General features: G+C 41.4%; 1 protein-coding gene across 3 annotated transcripts in view; it reads right to left on the bottom strand.

Moving 5' to 3' along the window:
* SCYL2 (SCY1 like pseudokinase 2) overlaps window positions 1–22,886 on the bottom strand; it is a 35,896-nt gene that overhangs the window by 3,621 nt on the left and 9,389 nt on the right. Inside the window, exons 3-16 of one of the 3 annotated variants that reach the window (XM_018556630.1) lie at window positions 22,117–22,274; window positions 19,713–19,857; window positions 17,365–17,514; window positions 16,968–17,189; window positions 14,730–14,846; window positions 12,929–13,054; window positions 12,666–12,842; window positions 11,625–11,636; window positions 11,410–11,532; window positions 6,886–6,999; window positions 5,182–5,314; window positions 3,969–4,087; window positions 1,506–1,606; window positions 376–442 (exon numbers count right to left, since the gene is read on the bottom strand). In XM_018556630.1, the coding sequence (XP_018412132.1) occupies window positions 376–442; window positions 1,506–1,606; window positions 3,969–4,087; window positions 5,182–5,314; window positions 6,886–6,999; window positions 11,410–11,532; window positions 11,625–11,636; window positions 12,666–12,842; window positions 12,929–13,054; window positions 14,730–14,846; window positions 16,968–17,189; window positions 17,365–17,514; window positions 19,713–19,857; window positions 22,117–22,274 (1,764 nt within the window). The remainder of the gene's footprint in view (window positions 1–375; window positions 443–1,505; window positions 1,607–3,968; window positions 4,088–5,181; window positions 5,315–6,885; window positions 7,000–11,409; window positions 11,533–11,624; window positions 11,637–12,665; window positions 12,843–12,928; window positions 13,055–14,729; window positions 14,847–16,967; window positions 17,190–17,364; window positions 17,515–19,712; window positions 19,858–22,116; window positions 22,275–22,886) is intronic. The other 2 variants (XM_018556629.1, XM_018556631.1) reach the window with 2 other exon arrangements.

Here is a 22,886-nt window from a genome sequence, read left to right as displayed (position 1 = left end):
AGAAGTGAAGATGCTGAAAGACTGTCCTTCAATGCGAATACAGCCATGAATCTTTATGTTAATATTTGTGCTTACATCAATTCAAATAGATCCAATGCACTAAATGTTTAAATATAGGTCCGAATCATTGATACCATACCTGATCAACAAATCTAATTATTACCAAAAATGTACAATATATTCATGTTGGGAAATAAAATATTTTACCCATACATTTACTTTATTTTGGTAAAGATTTTTCTGAATATCAATCATACCGCAAACGACATTAAACAAGATGTTTAAAACTGCTCACAAAAATATGTAAACCATATTTTTACTTCTCTGGTAGCAACTACCAAATGAACAGCTAAGAAAACAGTTTTCCGTTGTTACCTGATTGCTTGTTTTACTAGTTGGTGTCTCTGAAGTCATATTTAGCTGACCTGAGATATCCATAGATCTAGAAAAGAAATAATTATTTATTTACAAGCACAGCAACACAGGTTCTTCAACACAGGGCACAACACAGGTAGATTGAATAGTGAACCTCACAGAACTGTCTAGCACCTGATGTAAATAAAATTGATTATAGAGATACATTGAAATGTGATATTGTGTGTGTTATCATTCCTTTTTAACTTTCTCTAATAAAACTATTAAAAGAACAAGTTTTTTTTTTCTTATTTGGTATACATAACCACACACTTTTTGTGATGGCCATTTTAAGTAGAACAAAACAGCACAAAACAATACTAACTACATAAATAGTCTGATCACCTTTTACAGCCTTAAGCTGGCCATACACTAATATTTTCTTTTTTCAACTTGAGGGCCGAATGAAGAAAATATTACAGATTATTCCAGCAATGCTTACAAGTGTTGATCCAGGAATCTCCCTGTGACTTGTTTGTTTTCCGACAGTGGCCGCCGGCTGCTGTTAGAGTAACCCAACAGAGTTGGCAGCTCATTGGCTGCTGGCTCTGTGTATTCGAAGATTTTCCAACTGGCTCCTTCGATCAGCTGATCAAGGGATGCCGGCCAAAAGGGTGCAGACAGAGGCACCCATTGTGCAAATTTCAGCCGGTTCATCAAATGTATGGCCACCTTTAAGCTGGGTATATGCAGTTCTTTTTATTTGTTCAACCCACAGGCTATTGGCTCCGCTTGGCCGAGAATTTTCCGACGTGCTCCTTCGATCAACTGATGGTGGAAGGGCACCCATGCAGTGAATGTCAGCCGGTTCATCAAGGACCAGATGGAATTTGCTGCATGTATAGCCTAATTTACATGAACGGTAGAGAATTATAAAGTATCAAGACTTTGGCACAGAGCCCCAGTGCAGATCTGGCTCACCACCCCCATTCCTATTAGGCAGTCAGTGTAACCATCATATGAACCTCCATATGTGCTTCGGAAAGCTCTACGATCAGAGATAAAGACAAATCTGCTGTAGTGCCCAACCACTGGGTGCGTTAGGGTGACATCTGTAGGTGAACGAAGTGTTAATGGTAAAGTCTACTTACTTCTGCTGCTCTTGCATACTATGAAGCTGCTCCAGCTTGGTTTTATGCTCTGCCTCTAACTTGCTCAACATCTCTTTAACCACAGCCATGAATGAATTGAACTGTAAAAGGAGGGTAATGAGAAAAGCTGCAAATTATTACTTGAACAGGAAACAATTTCACAGTGGTCATCATACCTTCCTGCCACTTTATTTTGTTGCAGAATCACTCAGTCCTACTATGAAGAAATACAAGACAGTTGTGCCTAAAGGCTCAGCGAACATTTGTGCCTCACAATGCACTCTGGTAGCAGACCACATATCCTATAATGAGGAATAGGTTACCGAATGGGAACCAGAGGATTCTTTTATCGTAAGAGAATAGTGGCATTTTAGAGATTACAATGAAACGTGTCTGCAATGGCTGACTTTTTAATGTACAGTAAATGCCGCTATAAAAAGGACAATTTACTCCTTTAAAGCTGAGTAACAATTCCTGTGAGAAAGAGATAGAACTTCCATCAAATGTTTTTTGCTGTGGGGGAATTTTCTTTTATTTCCTGTGTGATATCCAGCTTAGAAAGTGAGGGGAATCTTTCCAAAAGGGACAAAGACAACAATGAACTCGCTTTTTTAGTTTTAAAATAGTGTTATGAGTGAGATCTTCTGCCAGTCTTGTATTGCTGCCTCTGTCTCTACCTAGGATATTCTGTTGCCTTTAACCCTTCCATGCTCTACATAAAACAGTTTTGGCTTATTTCCATTTTAAATATTAAAACCCTTTTCAGGCTACTGCAGAAAAGATCTTAAAAACACTAGAAAAATCTCCTAATGTCACTTCTGTAAAGGAAGCATTAAGATGTACTAAATGTACTAAAGCTGTACTTTAATCCCTTTGCTGCCAGAGCTGTTTTTGCTTTTGTTGCACACATGTTAAATCCACATTTTAGGCCTGGGAATTACTTAAAGGAGAACTATGGGGTAAGTGTTTTTCCCCATAGTTCTCCTAAGGGTCACGGGAGGACATAAACTAGCATCCTCCGGTGACCCAAAGCTCAGTATATCGCGAGCTACAGCTCGCGGTATACTGAGACCGCCGCACCCGGGACGGATCCCGACATTACTGTCGAGATCCACCCAGCTGCATGAATGACAGCTGACTCTGCCTATCTACCCGCCCCCTCCCCCATCCGATCCACCAGTCAGCGCTGGAGGATCGGAGCGGGAAGGAATCCCTGCAGGAAGCGGTGACTGACAGTCACCGCTCTCTGCAGGGAGATGATCGAGAAGTGAGCAAGTGACGGCATGCGTTCGCTCACTTCCCGATCTATAGAGCCGACCTGCGGCAGTTTCATTGTCACAGGTCGGCTCGAACTATGAGGTTGAGTGATTTTCACTCGCCACATAGTTCTCCTTTAACCCACCCAGAATTTTATATTTCCTGAAAGACCAGAGAGCCTGTAAATAAAATAGTTGCACATTTTTATGTCGCATGATATTAGCGCAACAACAAAAACACAATATAATACCCCCAGGAGGATGTTATGAGTAAACAGATACCAAACATGCCAAGCTTAAAATCTGCGTTCACCTGCAAAAAACTATGGTACCCCAAACTGTCCATAGACGATTATTTAAAAGCCCGTACAGGTCATCAGTTTGAAGTTAACCATGAGTATCGGCCCTAGGATTATTGCTTTTACTCTGGCGCAAGCAATGTTTTTGTATGTAGGCGCACCCGCCGCATGTTTGCGTAAGTATGTGCATGTACACGGGGACAGGGTACTTCAAAATATTTTATTTGGGTTTTTTCAAATTTATTTTGTTTAACTTACTTTTTTTAAACATTTTCTTTTTATTTCATTGCCATCACATGAATCTATCTATTCAGCAGGGAGAAGATCATCAAACAGTTGTTTGCTGGTCTCTCTCCCTCTACCCACCAACACCCATGATGCTAGTCTCGGGCCCGCAGGAGGGGCCGGGAAGCCCGGGAAGCAAGGTGATGGGCACGCATTTAACGGCCCCTGGAAGCGATCAGGCGGCTTTCCAGCCGCCTGAATCACTTCCAGTGTAAAGCTAAGGATGAGTACCACAACTCTACAAGTGCAATCTGAAACCTAGTACACAACAACAACTTTACAATTCTTTTCTGCACTACATGAAAACTTTAGGTCCATCACTAGACTATGTGACTGTCAGGTGAACCTATGACTCCGCCATGCATTGCTAGACAGGTTCTTCTCAGGCCATCACCATCAAACCAGAGTTACACTGAGAAGCAGAGTGAAATCTTTGAAAATATGGGAAATAATGTAATGACAAATACCATTCACACGTCCGACATACTGCGTATGTTATGTGGCATGCATATGGGTTATGATCTTGATAGTTAGAAGACTAGAGCCCCTAGAATGCAACCCCGAAATATTACTGACACCTAACAGTTATAATGTATATAGCACTTTACAAAACCAAAACTCACCTGGCTGAGATTGAGGTTATTGTCTATGCTCAGGGGAATCAGATGGGGCAACACTTTTCCTGCCAGTTGCTCTTTGGTAATGCCAAGCTTCTTATGTGTAAAGGTACATTTATAAATACCTGCCAGGATAAAACACATTTATATTGTTTTATTTTAATGACCTGCCTATAATGAACACAAATGTGAACAAAAACGTCAGGGGGCTAAATGCAAAAGAAATACATTTCTATATACAAAATCTTAGTTGTAGTATCTTAGGTGGGTACTGTGGTGTTCATTGACTTCATTGGCTGCACAAACACCATATGTGTTCTTGTTTTTTTGTCTGCCACAATTACATCATCTTTATATCCTAAAATAGAATTGACTTTTGCTCTAAAAAAAATACTCATGAAATGTCAAGAACACATTGGGTTAATATTTTTGCTCATACAATAATAAGGGGTGTATTTATAAAACGTTCGTAGAGGGAACAGCTCTGCAAACGTTTGCGTTTTAGATTTGCAGTGCATTATGGCCACTGGATGGAACAGAGGAGCATAGGAAATTCCCTAAGGCCCGGTTCACACCTGGGCGTTTTGTAGCGCGTTCCTACACTCTGCAAAACGCTCAAACACCGAAATCCCATTATTTCCTATGGGTATGGTTCACACCTGGGCGTATTACAGGCCCTATGAACACGCTGCAAAACGTCCTACGCCCAAAGTAGTACAGGAGCTTCTTTGGGGCGTTTTTGTCATGCGTTTCCATTGGGATACAGCCAAGGTGTGAACCCAGCCTTAATGTATGGTTTGATTCCAATGCATCAAAAGATTCCGGTCAAGGTGACACCCATTCAGTGTTGAGACACGGTTCTTTAGCACCTAAGGCCAAAATGCCCCCTCTGAGCTCTGAACTACTTCAACAACATAGGCTGCAGTACCCTTTTTGCGTCCCCTTTCTGCTGAAGAGCCCAAAGACGGCCACTTCTTCTGCCTACCCCTCAGTCAAGCCCTACACCCGTTACCCTAATTTCCTGTCCCAGCAGAGGTAGAAAATGTAAAGGACACAAAAAGCAAAAAAACCTGATAGAAATAAACAAAACCGAAAATTTAGGCTTATGAAACAGCCACTACAGAAGACCAAATATATTCTGCAGAAAAGCTCAAAATGATGACATTTCTAAATGATGCATGTAAAAAATCTAATTATAAACAGATAAAAGTATAATTACCCAGAATGCCCATAAGAACTGCAGGTTCTCTTGATGGAATTTGTTGTAAAAAGGGGAGAATTTCATCTATTACATACCACTTATCCAGGTATTCTAAAATCTTTCCTAAGCACACCAGTGAATTCACCCGAACCTGAGTAAACAACAGCAAAATATTTAATCATAAAGTTATAAAGCAAACTTACACTTTTAAGAAGGACTGCAGGATTTTAAAAAAATTAACCCTTGCAGTGGGGCTACGTGCTCATTTTGGTCTAGTGATTCCATCTCGTGATGCTGTCCTGGAAGACGTTATGGGAAATAATGAAGATATGCTCACCTGATCCTCGGTCCTGCGGCAGTCATCACTCACCTTTCTCCGGATGTGGTATATCCCACGGCATCCTCAGGTCTAATGAACTGCATGAGACGTGATGACATCACGGGCCCTTAGACCACTGGAGCCTGGGGAAGAAGAGGCTGCAGGGAACAGTCTAGCAACCAGGTGTGACTGAGGATTGAGTGAGTTTTTCTTCTTTATTTTTACTCCCAGACAAAATGAGTACATAAACCTTGCAATGTGGGGGTAGCCACATGTAGGGGGTAGGATAATGTAAACAAATTCTGGAGTTCTTCTTTAAACCTTACTATAATCAGAGTTTGATATTCTATTTATTACCTATCAAAGTAGCAAACTAAGAAATTATCCAATTGAGTTTTTTCTTATGACAAAATGGTGAACCGCTGTAGCTCGCGGTATACTGAGCTTTGGGTGACAGGAGGACGCTAGTTTGTATCCTCATGTGACCCTTAGGAGAACTATGGGGAAAAGCCCTGACCCCATAGTTCTCCTTTAAAAGCAAGAAAGCATGTGTTAAATGGAGCAAAGCAAACCTTAAAATCCTTGCTCTGGCCAAACCATCACCCAATGTCCTTTGCCAAAGTCAAATGGTGGTTTTAAAATCCCTTAAAGCACTCTCCAGAGTGAAGCATAAACAAATAACTGGGAAGCCACCAGTAAATAAAGAGTTGGGGAAATGTTGCCACTGGGCTTTCTCAAAGATAACATCAGAATGTTCAACCCTCCACTTTTATCTCGCATTAATACAACTGGTACAAGATAAAGGCAAAGCACATTTGTGACAGTGGTGTGCAGGGCAATAGGAAGATGATCACAATAGAGAATATGATTGTATAAGAAAAAAAATATAAAAAAGTACAATAAAGCTTTTTTACAATAACTGCATCAGATATTAAGCAGATTGCTCTACTGTAGCCTCAGAACGGGGTGGACAAATTAATATTGAATTCAGAAACCAGCAGTCATTTTTTAGGGGCCAGCTCCATTGACAACAACCAAAGAAAAACTCAAAAATGTTTTATTGAGCATTGGCTAGCTGGTTTCTGGAATTATGGAACCAAAGATTCTAAGAAATTAACTTCTGTTCATATTAATACTCAATAGGAAGAGTGCTCCCAGTACTAAATGCTTGTAAGAAACATTATGTATTGGAAGATGGGCAAACTATTTTAACATGAAGGCACGTACAGTGAACCTCAGAACACATCAAAGCTTTTAGAAATGTGCATGCTAGCATTAATATGCAGAATTAATATTTAGCAGTATAACTCAATATTAAAGCTGGGAAAATAGCAACCCATGTAAAAGTTACACATGTGAATACATTTCCCAGACTGAATGAAAGATTTAGTTTTTGTACTCACAGCGAGAGAAGAGGTTTGTAGACAAGCGTTCTTAACACGTGGTATCAAAGAATTTTTCATGGACGGATAATCTATGAGGTTTGCAAATGTAGGAATAATGTTTAGGCACAACTCCTAAAAGTGAATGAATGAATGATTTTAGTTTAACATTTAAACAACTGTTTAATAACTCAAAAACACACACATAAACAAAACCACATACCGTGTTTCCCCAAAAATAAGACCTACCCCGAAAGTAAGATGTAGCACTATTTTTCAAGATTCCTGTAATATAAAGCTGGCCATACACCTTACAATTATCTGCAGATTTTCTGTGGTCAGATGGAAAAAGTGCAACAGATTGGCCCAGGTGGAGATTACTCCATCCACACAGTTAAGTGTAGATGGAGGAATCTGTTGCACCTTTTCCATCTGACCACAGAAAATCTGCAGATAATTGTAAGGTGTATGGCCAGCTTAAGACCTACCCTGAAAATAAGACCTAGTTTCGTGGAAGCATGTGAGGGGGAACTTGAAGAGCAGAAGAGATCAGCCTGCAGGGACATATTGTATTAAGGGGATGACAGGGGACTCCCTCCGGCCAGCGCAGTGACAGGGAGCACTCCAGTACCATACTTCATGGTATCAGCCTGCAGCGACACATTGTATTAAGGGGATGACAGGGGACTCCCTCCGGCCAGCGCAGTGACAGGGAGCACTCCAGTACCAGACTTCATGGTATCAGCCTGCAGGGACATATTGTATTGAGGGGATGACAGGGGACTCCCTCCGGCCAGCGCAGTGACAGGGAGCACTCCAGTGCCATACTTCATGGTATCAGCCTGCAGGGACATATTGTATTGAGGGGATGACAGGGGACTCCCTCCGGCCAGCGCAGTGACAGGGGGCACTCCAGTACCATACTTCACCAACTGCTGTCCCCCTGAAGGCACTGCTTAATATAATGGTACTGTAATGTGTACTGGTATATGGTACCGTACTTTACTGCGCTGTCCAATGTCTGATGTCCCCACTGCTACCACTGTCCCTGATGGCAAAGGAAGCCGGCGCTGTAGAAAGCAAGGCTGCGGCAGCGGAGGGAGCAGAACCGCATTAGCCGATACTTCCTCTATAGCGCCGGTTACTGTGACAGGCAGAGTGATACCAGATGCACTCCGCCTGTGAAAGTGAAAGAAAGGGATCAGCATTACCGATACTGACAATTTTGTTGCACATTAAAAAAAAAAAAAGACATGCCCTGAAAATAAGACCTAGTGTTTTTTTGTGGCAAAAAAAAATAATAGACAGCATCTTATTTTCGGGTAAACACAGTAGGTTGAACTCGATGGACCTGGGTCTTTATTCAACCTTAACAACTATGCAACACATCCACCCAAGATTAACCATCAAGCACTGGAGAACCAAAATGAAGTAACAAAAAGTAATACCGCAGCACAACCTCTGACATATTGTTTAATGAGCCACAAATATTTTGGATGCTGTTGTCTCATTTCCAGGAACAGAATAATTTTCTGACACCTTATATGTGCAGTAAGATGACATCTGTATACCACATAAAATAGTGGTAGTTCAGTGGTGAATCTTGTGAGGTTTCTGAATCGGCCCAGTCTAGGTCAAATCTCAAATCTGTTTACTTATTGTTATATATGCATCCAGACAAAACCAGTGGAGTTTGTACCTTCATTATTGTAAACTAAATTATCATCCTATGTAAAAAAAAAAAGGTTAAATGGCACTCCAGCTTGTCACAGGACAAAAGCAGTCTTTACTGCACAACAGGTAAAATCAACATAGCAACTGCTACAAATTTCAGACAATTATGGAAATGTGCCAAACTTTCACAATGGACATAATGAACCGAAACACATAGCAGTTGGCAAGTCGATTTTGTTTTGCCTGCTGTGCAATAAAGACTTCTTTTATCCTGTTACCGGCTAGAGCGCTGTTCTACTTTATTTCAAGTTACTCTAATGTGAGAACCTGGTATTTGGAGAGAAGCGGAGTCAGTGGATGTGCCAGAGTTTGCTTTTCTGTAAATGATCATCCTGCCATTTTTCTGATTTGCAGCAATTTCAGTGCATATAGTTCTAGACCTCAGTATGCAGACCCTCTCTAGAGCCAGAGCCAGCTGTGCCTGCCCCCTCCCATCTGTCCCTTCACTGAGCACTCCCTGCGGGGAGAAGATAACAATCCCTGCAAGGAGAGGACACCAAAAGCTGAACGATCAGTGGTTACATGATGCACTGTCCCACGGCGGCTCTAAGTATTGGGAGAAGTATATTTTAATTAGGGATGCACCGATACCAAGTACCGTACTCGGTACAAGTACAGATACTTTAGCAGGCAGGTGTCATTTGTAAGGAGCACAAGGAGCTCCTGGGATTTGTACATCTCACTTTTAATCAATGATTTTGTTTTTATAAACATATACAAAGGGATGCACCGATACCATTTTTGCAAGTATAAGTACCGATACTTGCCCAAGTACTTACAAGTACAAGTACTGATACATTTTTGGTTATTGTCATGTGACAGTTTTTCTAGAAACAATACAGACTAATGATTTCAGGACAGTGGTGGAGCACCAGAGCCAGGTACCAGCTGTAACCGCTGCAACCCTGGTAGTTCTCATGAAAATGCCAAGTATCGGCATTGGTACTCAAAAAGTATTGGTACATCCCTAATTTTAATCTCCCAATACGTCGCCTTTAAAGGAACAGAGTATTCAGTTATTTTGATAAGATTGGGTTATACTGCCAACTACAGAAAAATAGGATTTTTGTACTCACCGTAAAATCCTTTTCTCTCCGTTCATTGAAGGACACAGGGCAACAGATCGGAGATCCTGAAAGGTAGGGTATATCGCCACCTGCAGGAGTAGGACGCTAGGCACATAACTTAGCTCCTTACTCCTGACGCTAGGCAAAAAACTGGAGACTTGTCAGCAGGTGGGGGGTTGGGCCACCAGCAGGGGCCGCCCCTAGGCTGTCTAAGTCTTTTTTTGTTATGTGCCTAGCGTCCTACTCCTGCAGGTGGCGATATACCCTACCTTTCAGGATCTCCGATCTGTTGCCCTGTGTCCTTCAATGAACGGGAGAGAAAATATGGACACAGGCAAAAAAAATCCATAGGCCAGGGAGCGAGGGAGCATGGAGTCGGCTCCCCGGGCCAATCAGGAAGCCAGACGGCGAGTCATTACCTGCCCCCCTGGTGACAAGGGAGCATGGAGCCAGATTTCCAGCCAATCAGAAAGCTGGGCGCGTTGTAATGACTCATTGCCCGGCTTCCTGATTGGCCAGCTTCTCGACCAATCAGGAAGCCGGGCAACAAGACATTACACGACGCCCAGCTTCCTGATTGGCCAGAAAGCCTTGCTCCATGCTTCGTCGTCACAAACTCATCCAACAAAGACCTGTAAAACCTTTCTTTAGACAGCATATCCACAGCAGAAGGCACTGTATGTCAGACAAAGATTCTGGAGGTGAAGAACTACACTTACAGCCTCTGCGTTTCATTATCAGCAATCATAGTTACAATATGGCCTATAAAACCTAGCATAGCTACAGAGAACTCTTTCCATAATTAGACAGGAAGCTGCCACACCTGACAGAGCTGTGGGAGACTCCAAGGAGTGAGTTGATTAAAGCAGTGGACAAAGATGCGGGCTATTGGTGTTAAGTCCCTTAAGAGGGACACTGCAGGCTGCCCCAGAACTGTTCGCAGATAGGAGCAATGGCAGGAAAAAGCTATCTCACACAGAAAGTCGGGTGCCACAACCAAGCTAATGACACAGCATTTAATTCCTCACTGTGTTAACCCTTTCTGTGGAAAAACAGAATAAGGCAGTAATGGTGTTGTATAACATTACCAATTAGTGTAGTAGCTGCAGATGCTCAAGGCAAATGGCATAATCAAAAGTCTCCAGAGACTGGGTCACACCAGAGGCTGTGCAATAGCTCTGGACCTGGAAAGTGATCTGGGGCTAACTTATACGGTGCACAAAGGTCTAGGAAGTGCCACTGGCAGAGCCCAGTACCAGATGGTTACATTCCGTCACACCTTGCAATCTTTGGTCTGGTGGCATCAAGGTACAGCCTTTAAAGGAGAATTAACTATGGGGAAAAACACTGACCCCATAGTTCTCCTTTAAGGCTTTGCCAAGGACTAGATAATCTTAACATCTGTATAGCGAGCCCAGCTGAGCAGCATGCAGATAATGTCTTCAGTAAAGAAAAACTGCTTTTTGGTTTGCCAGTGTCCAAATCTTCCTGTAGGTGGCAGAATAACCAAGTCATAATAGAATAACAGAATCCTGTTCCTTTTAATAAACAATAAAAAGATAGAGGGTGCAGCCCAGAGAAATTAGATTGTTTCCATTTTTTCACAATGCAGCAATAACAATGGGAGCAAGAATCTGATTGTCTGTCTTAGGTAAAAGTGCACTATTCCTTCACTAAAGCTTTAGGCATAAGGACTGTACTTATTGTGATGGAGTCAGTAACAGGACAAACACAGCTGACATACCTGAATCTGAATTGATGGCGCCTCCAGTGCCCGGTACACCATGGGTAACACACTGTTCTTTATTTCATCTGCTGGAGTCTTGGTGAGAAGGAGATCCATTTTTTGCAGGAATATTAGAAGTATCTAAACAAATTAAGACACTTCATTAATACTGTCAAACTAGCAACACAAATCAAGTGAAACAAAATAGTAGAATCCAAAGAGTATTCACTCACCATGTTACTAGCCTGACAGCATGAAAAATGAAAGACAACAACATTTTGAAATTATATCAAACTAATAAGTTTTTAACATTGAAACAAAAGACTTAATAGAAATAAACAATATCTTTTAGGGTGATGGCTTAATTTTCCCACCAAGATCAGTTCCAGGTTCACATTTTAATAGAATATTAGCTGCTGTATTTATAGATATTAACAGGAGGACATGAATTCAAATAAAAGAGAGATATGTTTCTTGTATCACACTCATGTAAAGTAGAAAGATTGTTGCTAATGAGGGGAATATTACATGAGAACTTCATTTAATTAAAACATTTTTTTTTAAATAGTCTTATCACTTATTAATTTTGATTGCTATTATCAGTGTGGAACAATTGTGATGAACTGCTTGAACTGGATCTAACACTCTTTACTCTGCAATAAAATACTACACTCCAGCAATAGAGTTACAATTCTCCACTGCTAACATGAATAGGTTAAACCATGATCCATGGTACATAACATGTAGTTGTACTATGGATCATTTAAAGTCACCTGTCCCTTTAAGAAAAAGTATCGGTAATTGGTATCGGCAAGTACATGAGGGGATGTACTTGTACTGGGGCCTGAAAAAGTGGCATCCCTAATATATATATTATATGCGACTGAAGACTGGAAGAAAAAACACACCCGGAACAGCAACAGGTTTAAGTACTACATGGACCAAAGCCTTTTTTCCTCACCTCACCTGCCAATAAACAGAGATATAAGCAATAGTACAGGGAGGGAGCAGCATTAAAGCAGCCAGTACGCATCACTGCTAAGCCAGAACTTGCAACTCAGAATTATGGCCTTTCCCTTGCGTTCAGTCCCAGGGACAAATAGAGAGGGTAAATCTACCCAGCAGAGACCCAAATGGAAAAAAAAAAACCCCAAGAAAACTTGAGAGCGGTTGTAATCCTACCCCTAATTTTTTTTTTTTAAAAGGCCGGTAATATACATATTTAGTAGTTTGCCTTGTTCTTTGAAACTGCAATAGTTAGATGCATAACATACCTGTATAGGTTCCTGCTGCTTGAAAACAGGGCTCAAATCTGGTAGGATAAGTTTAGCATATTCCTCCTTGGTGCACTCCTCTGCTATAAGCAGAACATTAGGCAGCACAAATGGAACCATATCTGGGTTCACAAATTCCGAAGTCAGTGCTGGCAATATACGTTGTACAACAACTCGCTGAAAAAGAAAATGAAACCCAATCTTACTTTAAGCTGTGCGTTATATGCATTGTTTTATTGATGGGTTCTTAGTTACATACAAACCTTTGGCAGTTTTGGAAGAATTTTGGGTAACCCTTTGAAAAACTGGGATTTCTGGAGATTATCCCGTTGAAAGAGGGAATCAAAATACTGCAGTGTCACGGCACCAACATCATCAAAAAATGGAATCTGCAGAAACACAAAGTAGGACTTTAACACTGAGATAACACTAATGAAAGCAAGATGATGTTTAATGCATATGTAGGTTGAAACCTTAAACCAGACATCTTGTAGATTTTCTACAGCGACTAACCTGGAAATTAGAGGTGCACCGAAATGGAAATTTCAAAACCAAAATAAAAAAAATTGGCAGGCCAAAACCGAAAATGTTTTTTATTTATATTTTTTCAATACTTTATTTTTTATAAACTTTTAAAAAATGTTATATTTATTTTTGTTTATTCATTTTTTATTAAATATTTTTTACTTTACTTTTAGTGTCTTCGGGGAAATATCGGGGGTCTAAACAGATCACTGATATTTCCCTTTTAAAATAGAAAAAGAGATTGAGAACACAAAGTCCTCAGAGACACAAAGCCCTCAATCTCTTTTTCTGTATCCCCTGTTATAAAAGAACAGGAATCATCTATGTGTGTTCCTGTTCATTCATAACATGAGAACATTGTGTGTTTATTATAACTACAATTATGAATGAACAGGAGGTGATGTAGATCACTTCCCATTCATTCATAATTGAGGATACAGTAACCATACAATGTCCTCAATTATCTACAAACACTCAGCGATCACTGATCGCTGAGTGTTTGCATTGGCTCTCCTCTCTGACATGCTGTCACAGGAGGCTGAGCGAGCTGTGTAGGGGGAGAGCTCAGCCTCCTGTGACAGCGCGGGCTATCTCCGCCCACACACCGCTCTTGCGGACTGAGAGTAGGCTGATGAGCGGTGAGGGAGGAGAGACACCTGCCGCTCACAGCGCTCTCCTCCCGCAGCGCTCGGCTGTCACGCTTTCTCTCCTCCCCACTGGGATACCGAGCAGCGCCCAGCGGGGAGGAAAGAAAGCAGGGATGTGCCGCTGTATCAGCAGGAAAATGGCACTTTCGGCATTTAGCCAAAAGTGTCATTTTCGGCCGATATGTTTTTCGGCCGGTGGTCGATATATCGGTGCATCCCTACTGGAAATATAACAAATAGCACACAGAAGATAAAGACAAGCATCACCTCACTGCTCTTTCACAGTCGAGGTGAGAATGTCTGTGGATTTTTTTGACAATGACAATTACTGCCCAAACAGATGGCTTACAAAAAAAGAAATTAAATTTGTGGACGGAAACATAGAATGATTTAAATTAAATGTGGGCACAGATATGAGTGGGACAGCTTATGATGTCCTTGCACTGTTGAGAAATCCAAGAAGATTATACAATTGGTTAGACAATTTAGTGTTAGAGCTACATTGTCAAACATCCTATGATGACTGGCATCAGTAGCCAATCAGATCTAAAGACACCCATATACGATGATAATCATTAACAAATAAGTAGAGTTGGACTTGGAGACTATGCACGTATATATAGGCATTCCCAGACCTGTCCAGGCATCTTTTTGTCAACCAATCTTGATTAAACAACAATCATCTCTCTTGTTCAAGATTGTTACTGACTCTCTGGAGATCGGCTCGACACCAGTGTCTGCACAGTGCATTAATATGCATGCTCATGCAGATAGTCAGATCTTCTGAAATGTCCACTAGATAATATATTCATCAGCATCTTCAGTACAGCTAATCCAAAACACTGAGGGGGATAACATAGTATATTAGAGACACTTAGTAAACTGTACCCACCTTTGTCAATTGATCAGCATCAGGTCTAACTGCTGGGGTTACATTTAAAAGAAGTTTCAAGTGTTCCCGAACTTCTTCTGGGATATTCACAAGGACGTTTGGACCTATATGACTCAGCTGAAAAGACAAAACAGTGAAAAGGCACAGTTTGCCATGACCTATATATGTTCATCATGAATAAAGTGTCAGATGTACCCTCTCAGTTGTCAAAGTTTTGTCAAGCATGGCCTGTAATGATATAAGAAGGCCAATTCATGGTACAGATATTGCAATATTTCTGGCCAAACGCAACACATAAAAGCATGCAGAACATATACAGGGATATGGGAGATGTTAGTAACATCTATATACACCGATACATACACACACTCACATATAGGGTGAAGTGGAGTTTTCTCTAAACATTTCCCAGCAACTCTCCATACAGTTAAACAATACAAGTGATGTATGGATTAATTACATAGTTAAACTAAATATATGTTTACTGTTTTAACTTGCCTTTGTAATTGTGTATAAAGAATCTTGTGGTTTACACACATTTACAACAGTGGAAAGCCAGAGAAGTGACACACAGTTCCTGACTAAGCAATTCATATTCCTGGTTCAGCTTCCTATATTACCTCTCCACCTCCTCAATGGACATTGAATCAGAATCTCTACGTTTACCCTCTAGGGAGCTGATCTAGTAAGCAACTGACCCAAGAAACAGTAATTGTCAACCAGGACACGTAGCAGAGGTATACACATACAGTACTGTGCAAATGTTGTAGGCTGGTGTGAAGAATGCTGTAAAGTAAGAATGCTTTCAACAATATATATTTCTATTGTTTATGTTTATCAATTTACAAAATGCAAAGTGAGTGAACAGAAGAAAAATCTAAATCAAATTAATATTTGGTGTGGCTACTCTTTAGCTTCAAACCAGCATCATTTCTTACACTTGCACAAAGTCAGGGATTTTGTAGGATTAGTGTCAGGTGTAGAACAATAAGTCCTGGAAATGATGGTGTGGCCTCTGCAGAGCCCTGATCTCAACATAATCGAGTCTGTCTGGGAATACATGAAGAGACAGAAGGAATTGAGGCCGCCGACATCCACAGATCTGTAGTTAGTTCTTCAAGATGTTTGGAACAACCTACCTGCCGAGTTCGTTCAAAAACTGTGTGCAAGTGGACCTAGAAGAATTGATGCTGTTTTGAAGGCAAAAGGTGGTGACACCAAATATTGATTTGATTTAGATTTCTCATCTGTTCATTTACTTTCCATTTTGTTCGTTGATAAAAATAAACTATTAACACTTTTATTTCTGAAAGCATTCTTACTTTACAGAATTTTTTCACACCTGCCTAAAACTTTTGCACAGCACTGTGCCTGACCAAAAGGATAAATTCTTTGGCAGGTAAATTATTGAACATATAAGTATTTCTGCCATGTACTTAGCAGTTTGCCTAGAGTTCTACTTTATGGCTTACTCTACATCTAAAATGAAAAGAAAGGTGCAATTTCAGTGGGATAACCTTTCAATTGCAGATGATTCAAAAGATTTAACAGCTATATAAGTATATGTATGATGATTAGTATTCGGAAATTTAGGGATGCACCGGTACCGATACAGAGTAATTGGTACTCGCCCAAACGCCCCGGATGCCTATCCCGATAACGCAACTTCCGGTTTCAGGAAGCCAGACGGAGAGTCATTACACGCTGCCCGGCTTCCTTATTGACCGGGAAGCCGCCTCCATGCTCCCTCGTCACCAGGGAGCGTGGAGCTGGCTTACCGGCAAATCAGGAAGCCGGGCGGCGTGTAATGACTTGCCTCCCAGCTTCCCGATTGGTCGGAAAGCTGGCCGATCAGGAAGCCAGGTGGCGAGTCATTACCTGCCCCCCCCGGCATCCTGATTGGCAAGAAAGCCAGCTCCATGCTTTCTCATCACCCGGTGACGAGGGAGCATGGAGACAGCTTCCCAGCTAATCGGGAAGCTGGGGGGCGAGTCATTACATGCTGCATGCTGCCTTGCTTACTTAATGGGACTTCCGTTATCGGCGAGTCCTGAAACAAAATATCAGTACTCGTACGTGATACCGAAAAACCGGTATCGGTGCATCCCTACTTTGTAAATTCTTTGGTACTGAAACATCTACTTGAAGAAAAATAGTATAACTCACTTCCTAATTGCAAAATGTAAGTGACATCTGAGTAAAAATGATATATCAAAGCGTAAGGAATGCAGGATGTACCTTGTCCAGTTGTCTGCTAAAGCTTTTGTAAATGTCGTGTTTGTTGATTTCAAAGATGGCTTTGCCTTTGTTATATACTGCATGCACAACAATGCCAAGTGAGTACATATCACTGGCAGGGTCACAGCTTACTGACAATATGTACTCTGGTGCCAAATATTCTGGATTCGGTAGACACAGTGGCGGTAAGTTAGGATCCCATTCTTTACACAAGAACTTGGTCTAGGGAAATAAAAACACTACATCTGTAATATAACCGCATACAATTAGCTGAGCAAAGATTTCATTTCAGAGAATGGCGACTAATTGTCTTTAGAAAGCCGAGTCAAATTTCAGTACTGCACAAAAGTGTGAAAAGAAACATGTTAAGTCCATCTCTCTTGTCTGGGAAAATTACCTCTTGTTCTGTTGGATTTACAGATGGATTGCAGAAGTCAAAACCCATTATTTTCCAGGCTCCACTTTTGTTTAAAATAATATTTTCCGCACTGAGATTGCCGTGGATCATCTTCACACTGCTATGTAAAAATGACAAGCCTTCAGATACCTATAAGACAAATAATAGCCACAGATTATGAAACATGTTTAAAACATCACACTTCAGCTCAATGTACTTTGCAGCAGCATTTCAATATATATGTCAGCTTATGAGGTTATGTGGTTCAGTGCAGGGCCTACACAAATATCTCAAAGTACTCTATATCTAAAGCCATGCATGAAAACCCAGACAGTTTTTTTCCCTATGTGGTTTGTGTCCCATTGGGAAAGCTCTTCACTTCCAGTTTCAAAGGGGAAGACAAAATGTGTCTGAAGTGAAGGAAATTAGACAGCTGTCATTGGAACACATGTATCCACTGAAAGATTCCCCTTCCTGATTTGGTGACAACTATAACGTTTTAGCTTTCCCTTCACTTTCTGTCCTTCAGGATAAATAAAGTAAATCCAGGGACACATACAGAAATAAAAACAAGTCAGAGGTTCTAATCCTTCCCCAGGTTATTCAAAACAAAACAAGTTTGGCTTTAGATACACAATAAATGTAGACATATACACAGAACTAAAAAGTGACAAACACAGTGCCAGTAACTTGCTTGGAACCACTTAAAAGGAGAACTATGGGGTCAGGGCTTTTCCCCATAGTTCTCCTAAGGGTAACGGGAGGACACAAACTAGCGTCCTCCTGTGACCCAAAGCTCAGTATACTGAGACGCTGCAGCCGGAACGGATCCCGACATTACTGTTGAGATCCACCCAGCTGCGTGATTGACAGCTGGCTCTGTCTATCTAGAGGCTGAGCCAGCTGTGCCCGCTCCCTCCCCCGTCCATTAGGCCAGTCAGCGCTGGAGGAGCGGACAGAGGAGGAGGGGGGAATCCCTGCAGGGAGCCTTGAGTGACAGTCACGGCTCTCTGCAGGGATAGATCGAGAAGTGAGCGAGCGATGGTATGTGTTCGCTCACTTCCCGATCTATTGAGCCGACCTGTGACAGTTTCATTGTCACAGGTCGACTAGAACTATGAGGCTGAGTGATTTTCACTCGCCTCATAGTTCTCCTTTAAGCTGTTTGGGATGCGTCCCATACGTCCAGGTATCGAAGTGATTAAAACAAGCTTGAGCCTGCAGCGGCAGCAGCCATGAGCTTGTTTCTATTTGTATTAGCAAGCTCTCTGCTTTTTGGAAAAGTGATCTGGGCAGTTGAATTAGCTTTATTGGCCGGAGCAGAGGGCAGGGTCTCCATAAAGACAACTTATCACTTGCTTAATGCTAAATCACATAGGGGGCTTGTTATCCTCCTAGTAATAGCAATGAAGGTAAAGTGACACTAAACTCAGGAGTTAGACCTCAAAAATGCATTCAAGTACCTTAAAGTGACATTAAAAACTCTATTCTCCCCCCTCCCCTCAATCCTGCTGTAGGGACTTACCTTAAGTAACGCCCCTTGATCCGATCATCTTCTTCCTTCCACTAGTTTCCAGCAGTCACTCCAGCGCTGGTGCCGGTCCCTGATCCAGTGCAGACTCCTCGGCTCCCACAGTGTCTGTCCGAGGTGCACACTCCTGGCTGCGTGCATTGACTTCTATTGAGTCTCTCCTGTTCTCCCCGCCGGTGATCACTTTGCATGCGACCGCCCAGATCTTCCAGCATGGCAGTTCAGGGAAGCTGGATGCTGCAGCCAGGAGCGAGCGCCAGTGACAGAGGCAAGTATTTACCTATGTGGTAACTTTTTTATTTTTTTAAATGTCTTTGCATATACAGCATCTACTGCTGCTCAAAAAATATATACTTTTTTGATTAAGTAATTTTAACGTGTGCATAAAAATAAAAATAAATGCTCCAGAGACAAAGTGGTTAATGTATGTTTTTGTGAAGGTCAATAAAAGTGTTTTGCACATCCCTTGAATTTCTTTGTACATAGATGTCCAGTAATTTTAATATCAACTGCCTAAACACCACAGTCACTGAACTTCTCACTTTACATGTGCTGCCCCCCCCCACAAAACACTTTATATTAACAATAACCACACTGCTTCAGATGACTGACAGTATTTGTACATGTATGGGGTAACATAACAACTGGAGAGCACTGCATTTCACATCTATCCCTGCCTGATAAGAAAGCAGATTTTTCTGCCTTTTGCTGCTGAAAGCAAAGTTGATGCCACGTGTTAACAATTTTGCCCTTTTTTAAAGGGTAGTATGGTCAACTTTTCATAAAAACTGCCATTAAGAACATAAAATATCCTTACCTGGAGTAACCCGTATTTTGTTTCCACATCATAGAGCCTATGATCTTTTATGTCAGCAGGGAGAGGGGATGGAAGGTTGTCCCAATTACCAAGAACATTGGCTAAGCTTGCAAAAACAGGTTCTGTGCAAAATGCTAGGCAATCCCTGTATTGAAAAATAATTGATCATCGTCAGTGAAGTGCATCAATTGTTACAACATTCTGAATCCTATGTATTCCTGAATACCAGACATGCCAGTGCCCCGTAAAAAAGCAATAGAACAACATAACAGGGGGTTGTTTGTAAGCTCTATATACCGTCATGGCCAAAAATATTCCCCCCCTCCCCCTGCATTTCTGTCAGATAATGCACCACTTTGCTCAGAAAATTGTTGCAATTACAAATGTTTAGACATTCACATGTTTATTTCTTTTGTTTGTATTGATATGACACAAAAAAAGTGGAGGAAACAAATGTCAAATCTGACACATTCCACGCAAAACTCCAAAAATAGATTGGACAAAATTATTGGCACCCTCAATTAATATTTGGTAGCACAGCCCTTGGAAAAAATAACTGCAATCAGTTGCTTCCTGTAACCATCAATGAGTTTCTTACACCTCTCTACAGGAATTTTGGACCACTCTTCTTTCGCCAACTGCTCCAGGTCTCTCAGATTGGACGGGTTCCTTTTCCCAACTGCTGCGATGAGATCTCTCCACAGGTTCTCTATCGGATTCAGATCTGGACCCATTGCTGGCCAGTCCAGTACTCGCTTTGTCTGAAACCATTTCTGGGTGCTTTTTGACATGTGCTTTGGGTCATTGTCCTGCTGTTAAGACCCATGACCTCTGATGGTGACCCAACTTTCTGACACTGGGCCCTACACATTGCACCCCAGAATTGTTTGGTAGTCTTCAGATTTCCCAATGCCATGCACACAGTCCAGACATCCAGTGCCTGAAGCAGCAAAGCAACCCCAAGACAATCTGGCTTTAATTTTTTACTTTTCACTTGAATATAAATAGCAAGATGACACAGTAAGAACATTGCTCACTACCAAGCGCAACATAATTGCTCACATTGATCACTGTTATACACATTGTTGCAGCTGGTGTTTTCACATAGTTTTTCCAGCGCAACTAAATTGGTCAAAATCTGGCTTATTAATGTTTCTGTGTCAGCAGTGGGGTCCTCCTGGGTCTCCCATCATTCAGATGGCGACGTATAGTGCAAGCTGACACAGTTGTACCCTGTGCCTCAAGGTCAGCTTGAATTTGTCTGGAAGTTGATGGAGGGTCTTTATCCACCATTCCAACAATCCTTTGTTGCAATCTTTGATCAATTGTTCTATTTCGTCCACGTCCAGGGAGATTAGCTACAGTGCCCTGGGCTGTAAACTTCTTGACAATGTTGCGCACAGTGGACATAGGAACATTAAGATCTCTGGACTTGTAACCTTGAGAATGTCCGTGCTTTTCTACAAAAACTTAGAATGCAATTATTTCTTGCCTGGAATGTGTCAGGTTTGCCTTTTTTTCTCTACACTTTTTGTGTCATACCAATCCAAACAAAAGAAATAATCATGAGAATGCCTAAACATTTGTAATTGCAAATTTCTATGTAACAATTTTCTGCACGAAGTGGGGCATTATCTGACAGAAATGCAGGGGTGCCAATATTTTTGGCCGTGACCCTATTACACGAGATTAATGCAGCACCGAAATCATGGTTTATGACTCCTGGCAGGGAAGACACATGAACAGGTGCATTTCTTTCTCCCATGCCTTGTTTGCACTGTAAAGCCAAATGTAATGTTTACATTTATCTGGGGCTGTAATGACAACTTTTTAAAGCACAGATGAAGCCAAGGCTGAGGTAAGAGGTTATAGTTGCAAAGAAAAATCTAACGTGGCCTTTAGAAATGAGCCATCTACTAGCTTAAAGTAAACAGTTTTGCTTTTAAAAAAAAAAAAAAAAACCTCCTCAGTGGCATAAATTTACCTGTCCTTCACTCCCCCACTGCTAGCATAGAAAGGAAGTCCTATGTAAACTCTAAGTTGGTCTAGACAGATCTTATACATGGCTGAGGACTTCCTTCTTGCCCCCATGTGACAGAACCTGCTCAAAAAGCCAAGCACCAGCTCTGTCATATGTAAGGAAGGGGAGTGAGTAACATGCTTCTTCAAACCAGGGAGTACTGGGGGTTTTCTTTGTTCCCTACAGCTGAACAGATCGGCATTGGAGTGAAGGAAACATACAGGATGTGCATGCTGGGGACAAGAGGAGGCATTAAAATGAACCTGTGCTCATAGCTATATGAATTTTTGTTGCATGTGATCCAATGGTTCAATTTGCGCACTGCTGTCTAAATTGGGAAATAATTTTGTAAATGCAATTCAAATACAGCAAAAGCTGCATTACCTTGACTCTTCGAGAGGGTGCTGTACGGTAAGTAACCGTGGGTGCCGGAGACGTGTTAATTGCTGAACTCCTCTCTTTAGAGAATCTATAATCTGATCCTTTTCATACTTCTGATACTTGTCAATTATCTTCTTGTCAAACACAAAAACAGCAACCTCCTATTAAAAAGGAAGGGATACAATTATCGGGCTGCATTTTGATACCCCTGCCTATCGGCCAGTGACAGGAAGTGGGCTTATTCATTAAAATGACATGTAATTACTTTTACAAGTATATTATTCAGCTAGTGATACAGGATCTGTAATGTGCATTGTAATACCTCTGAGATGGTCTCTGTGACATATGCCTGCCATAAGGGTTAAAAATATCAGATACATTCATGATGCAGTGAAGAAAAGCTACTGTTATGTTGGCTTTAATTAAAGTGACACTAAACTCAGCAGTTAAATCTTAAAAATGCATTCAGACCCCTTAACTATTAACAATACCGTATCTTATTTGTGTATCACTCAGCTGTAGATCCTCAAATCATCTCAGAATTGGTGCTGACACTGTCCTTCCTTCTGGAGGGTGGCTACTTTTGTTCCCAATGGTCCCTGTGTGTATTGCAAAGTAGCCACCGATCCAAGCTTGCTCCCGTGATGGACTACAAACCCAATACTAAATGTGCGGTTGTAGTCCATCACAGGAGTGATCTTGGAGAGGTGGCTACTTTACAGCCCACACAGGAACCATGGGGAACAAAAGTAGCCACCCTCCAGAAGGAAGGA

Source organism: Nanorana parkeri, unplaced genomic scaffold, assembly GCF_000935625.1.
Source record: "Nanorana parkeri isolate BGI_ZX_2015 unplaced genomic scaffold, ASM93562v1 scaffold244, whole genome shotgun sequence".
In the NCBI taxonomy this organism is placed as follows: domain Eukaryota; kingdom Metazoa; phylum Chordata; class Amphibia; order Anura; family Dicroglossidae; genus Nanorana; species Nanorana parkeri.
Note: the sequence above shows the minus strand (reverse complement) of the source record. Positions and strands in the feature narration are given on the sequence as shown.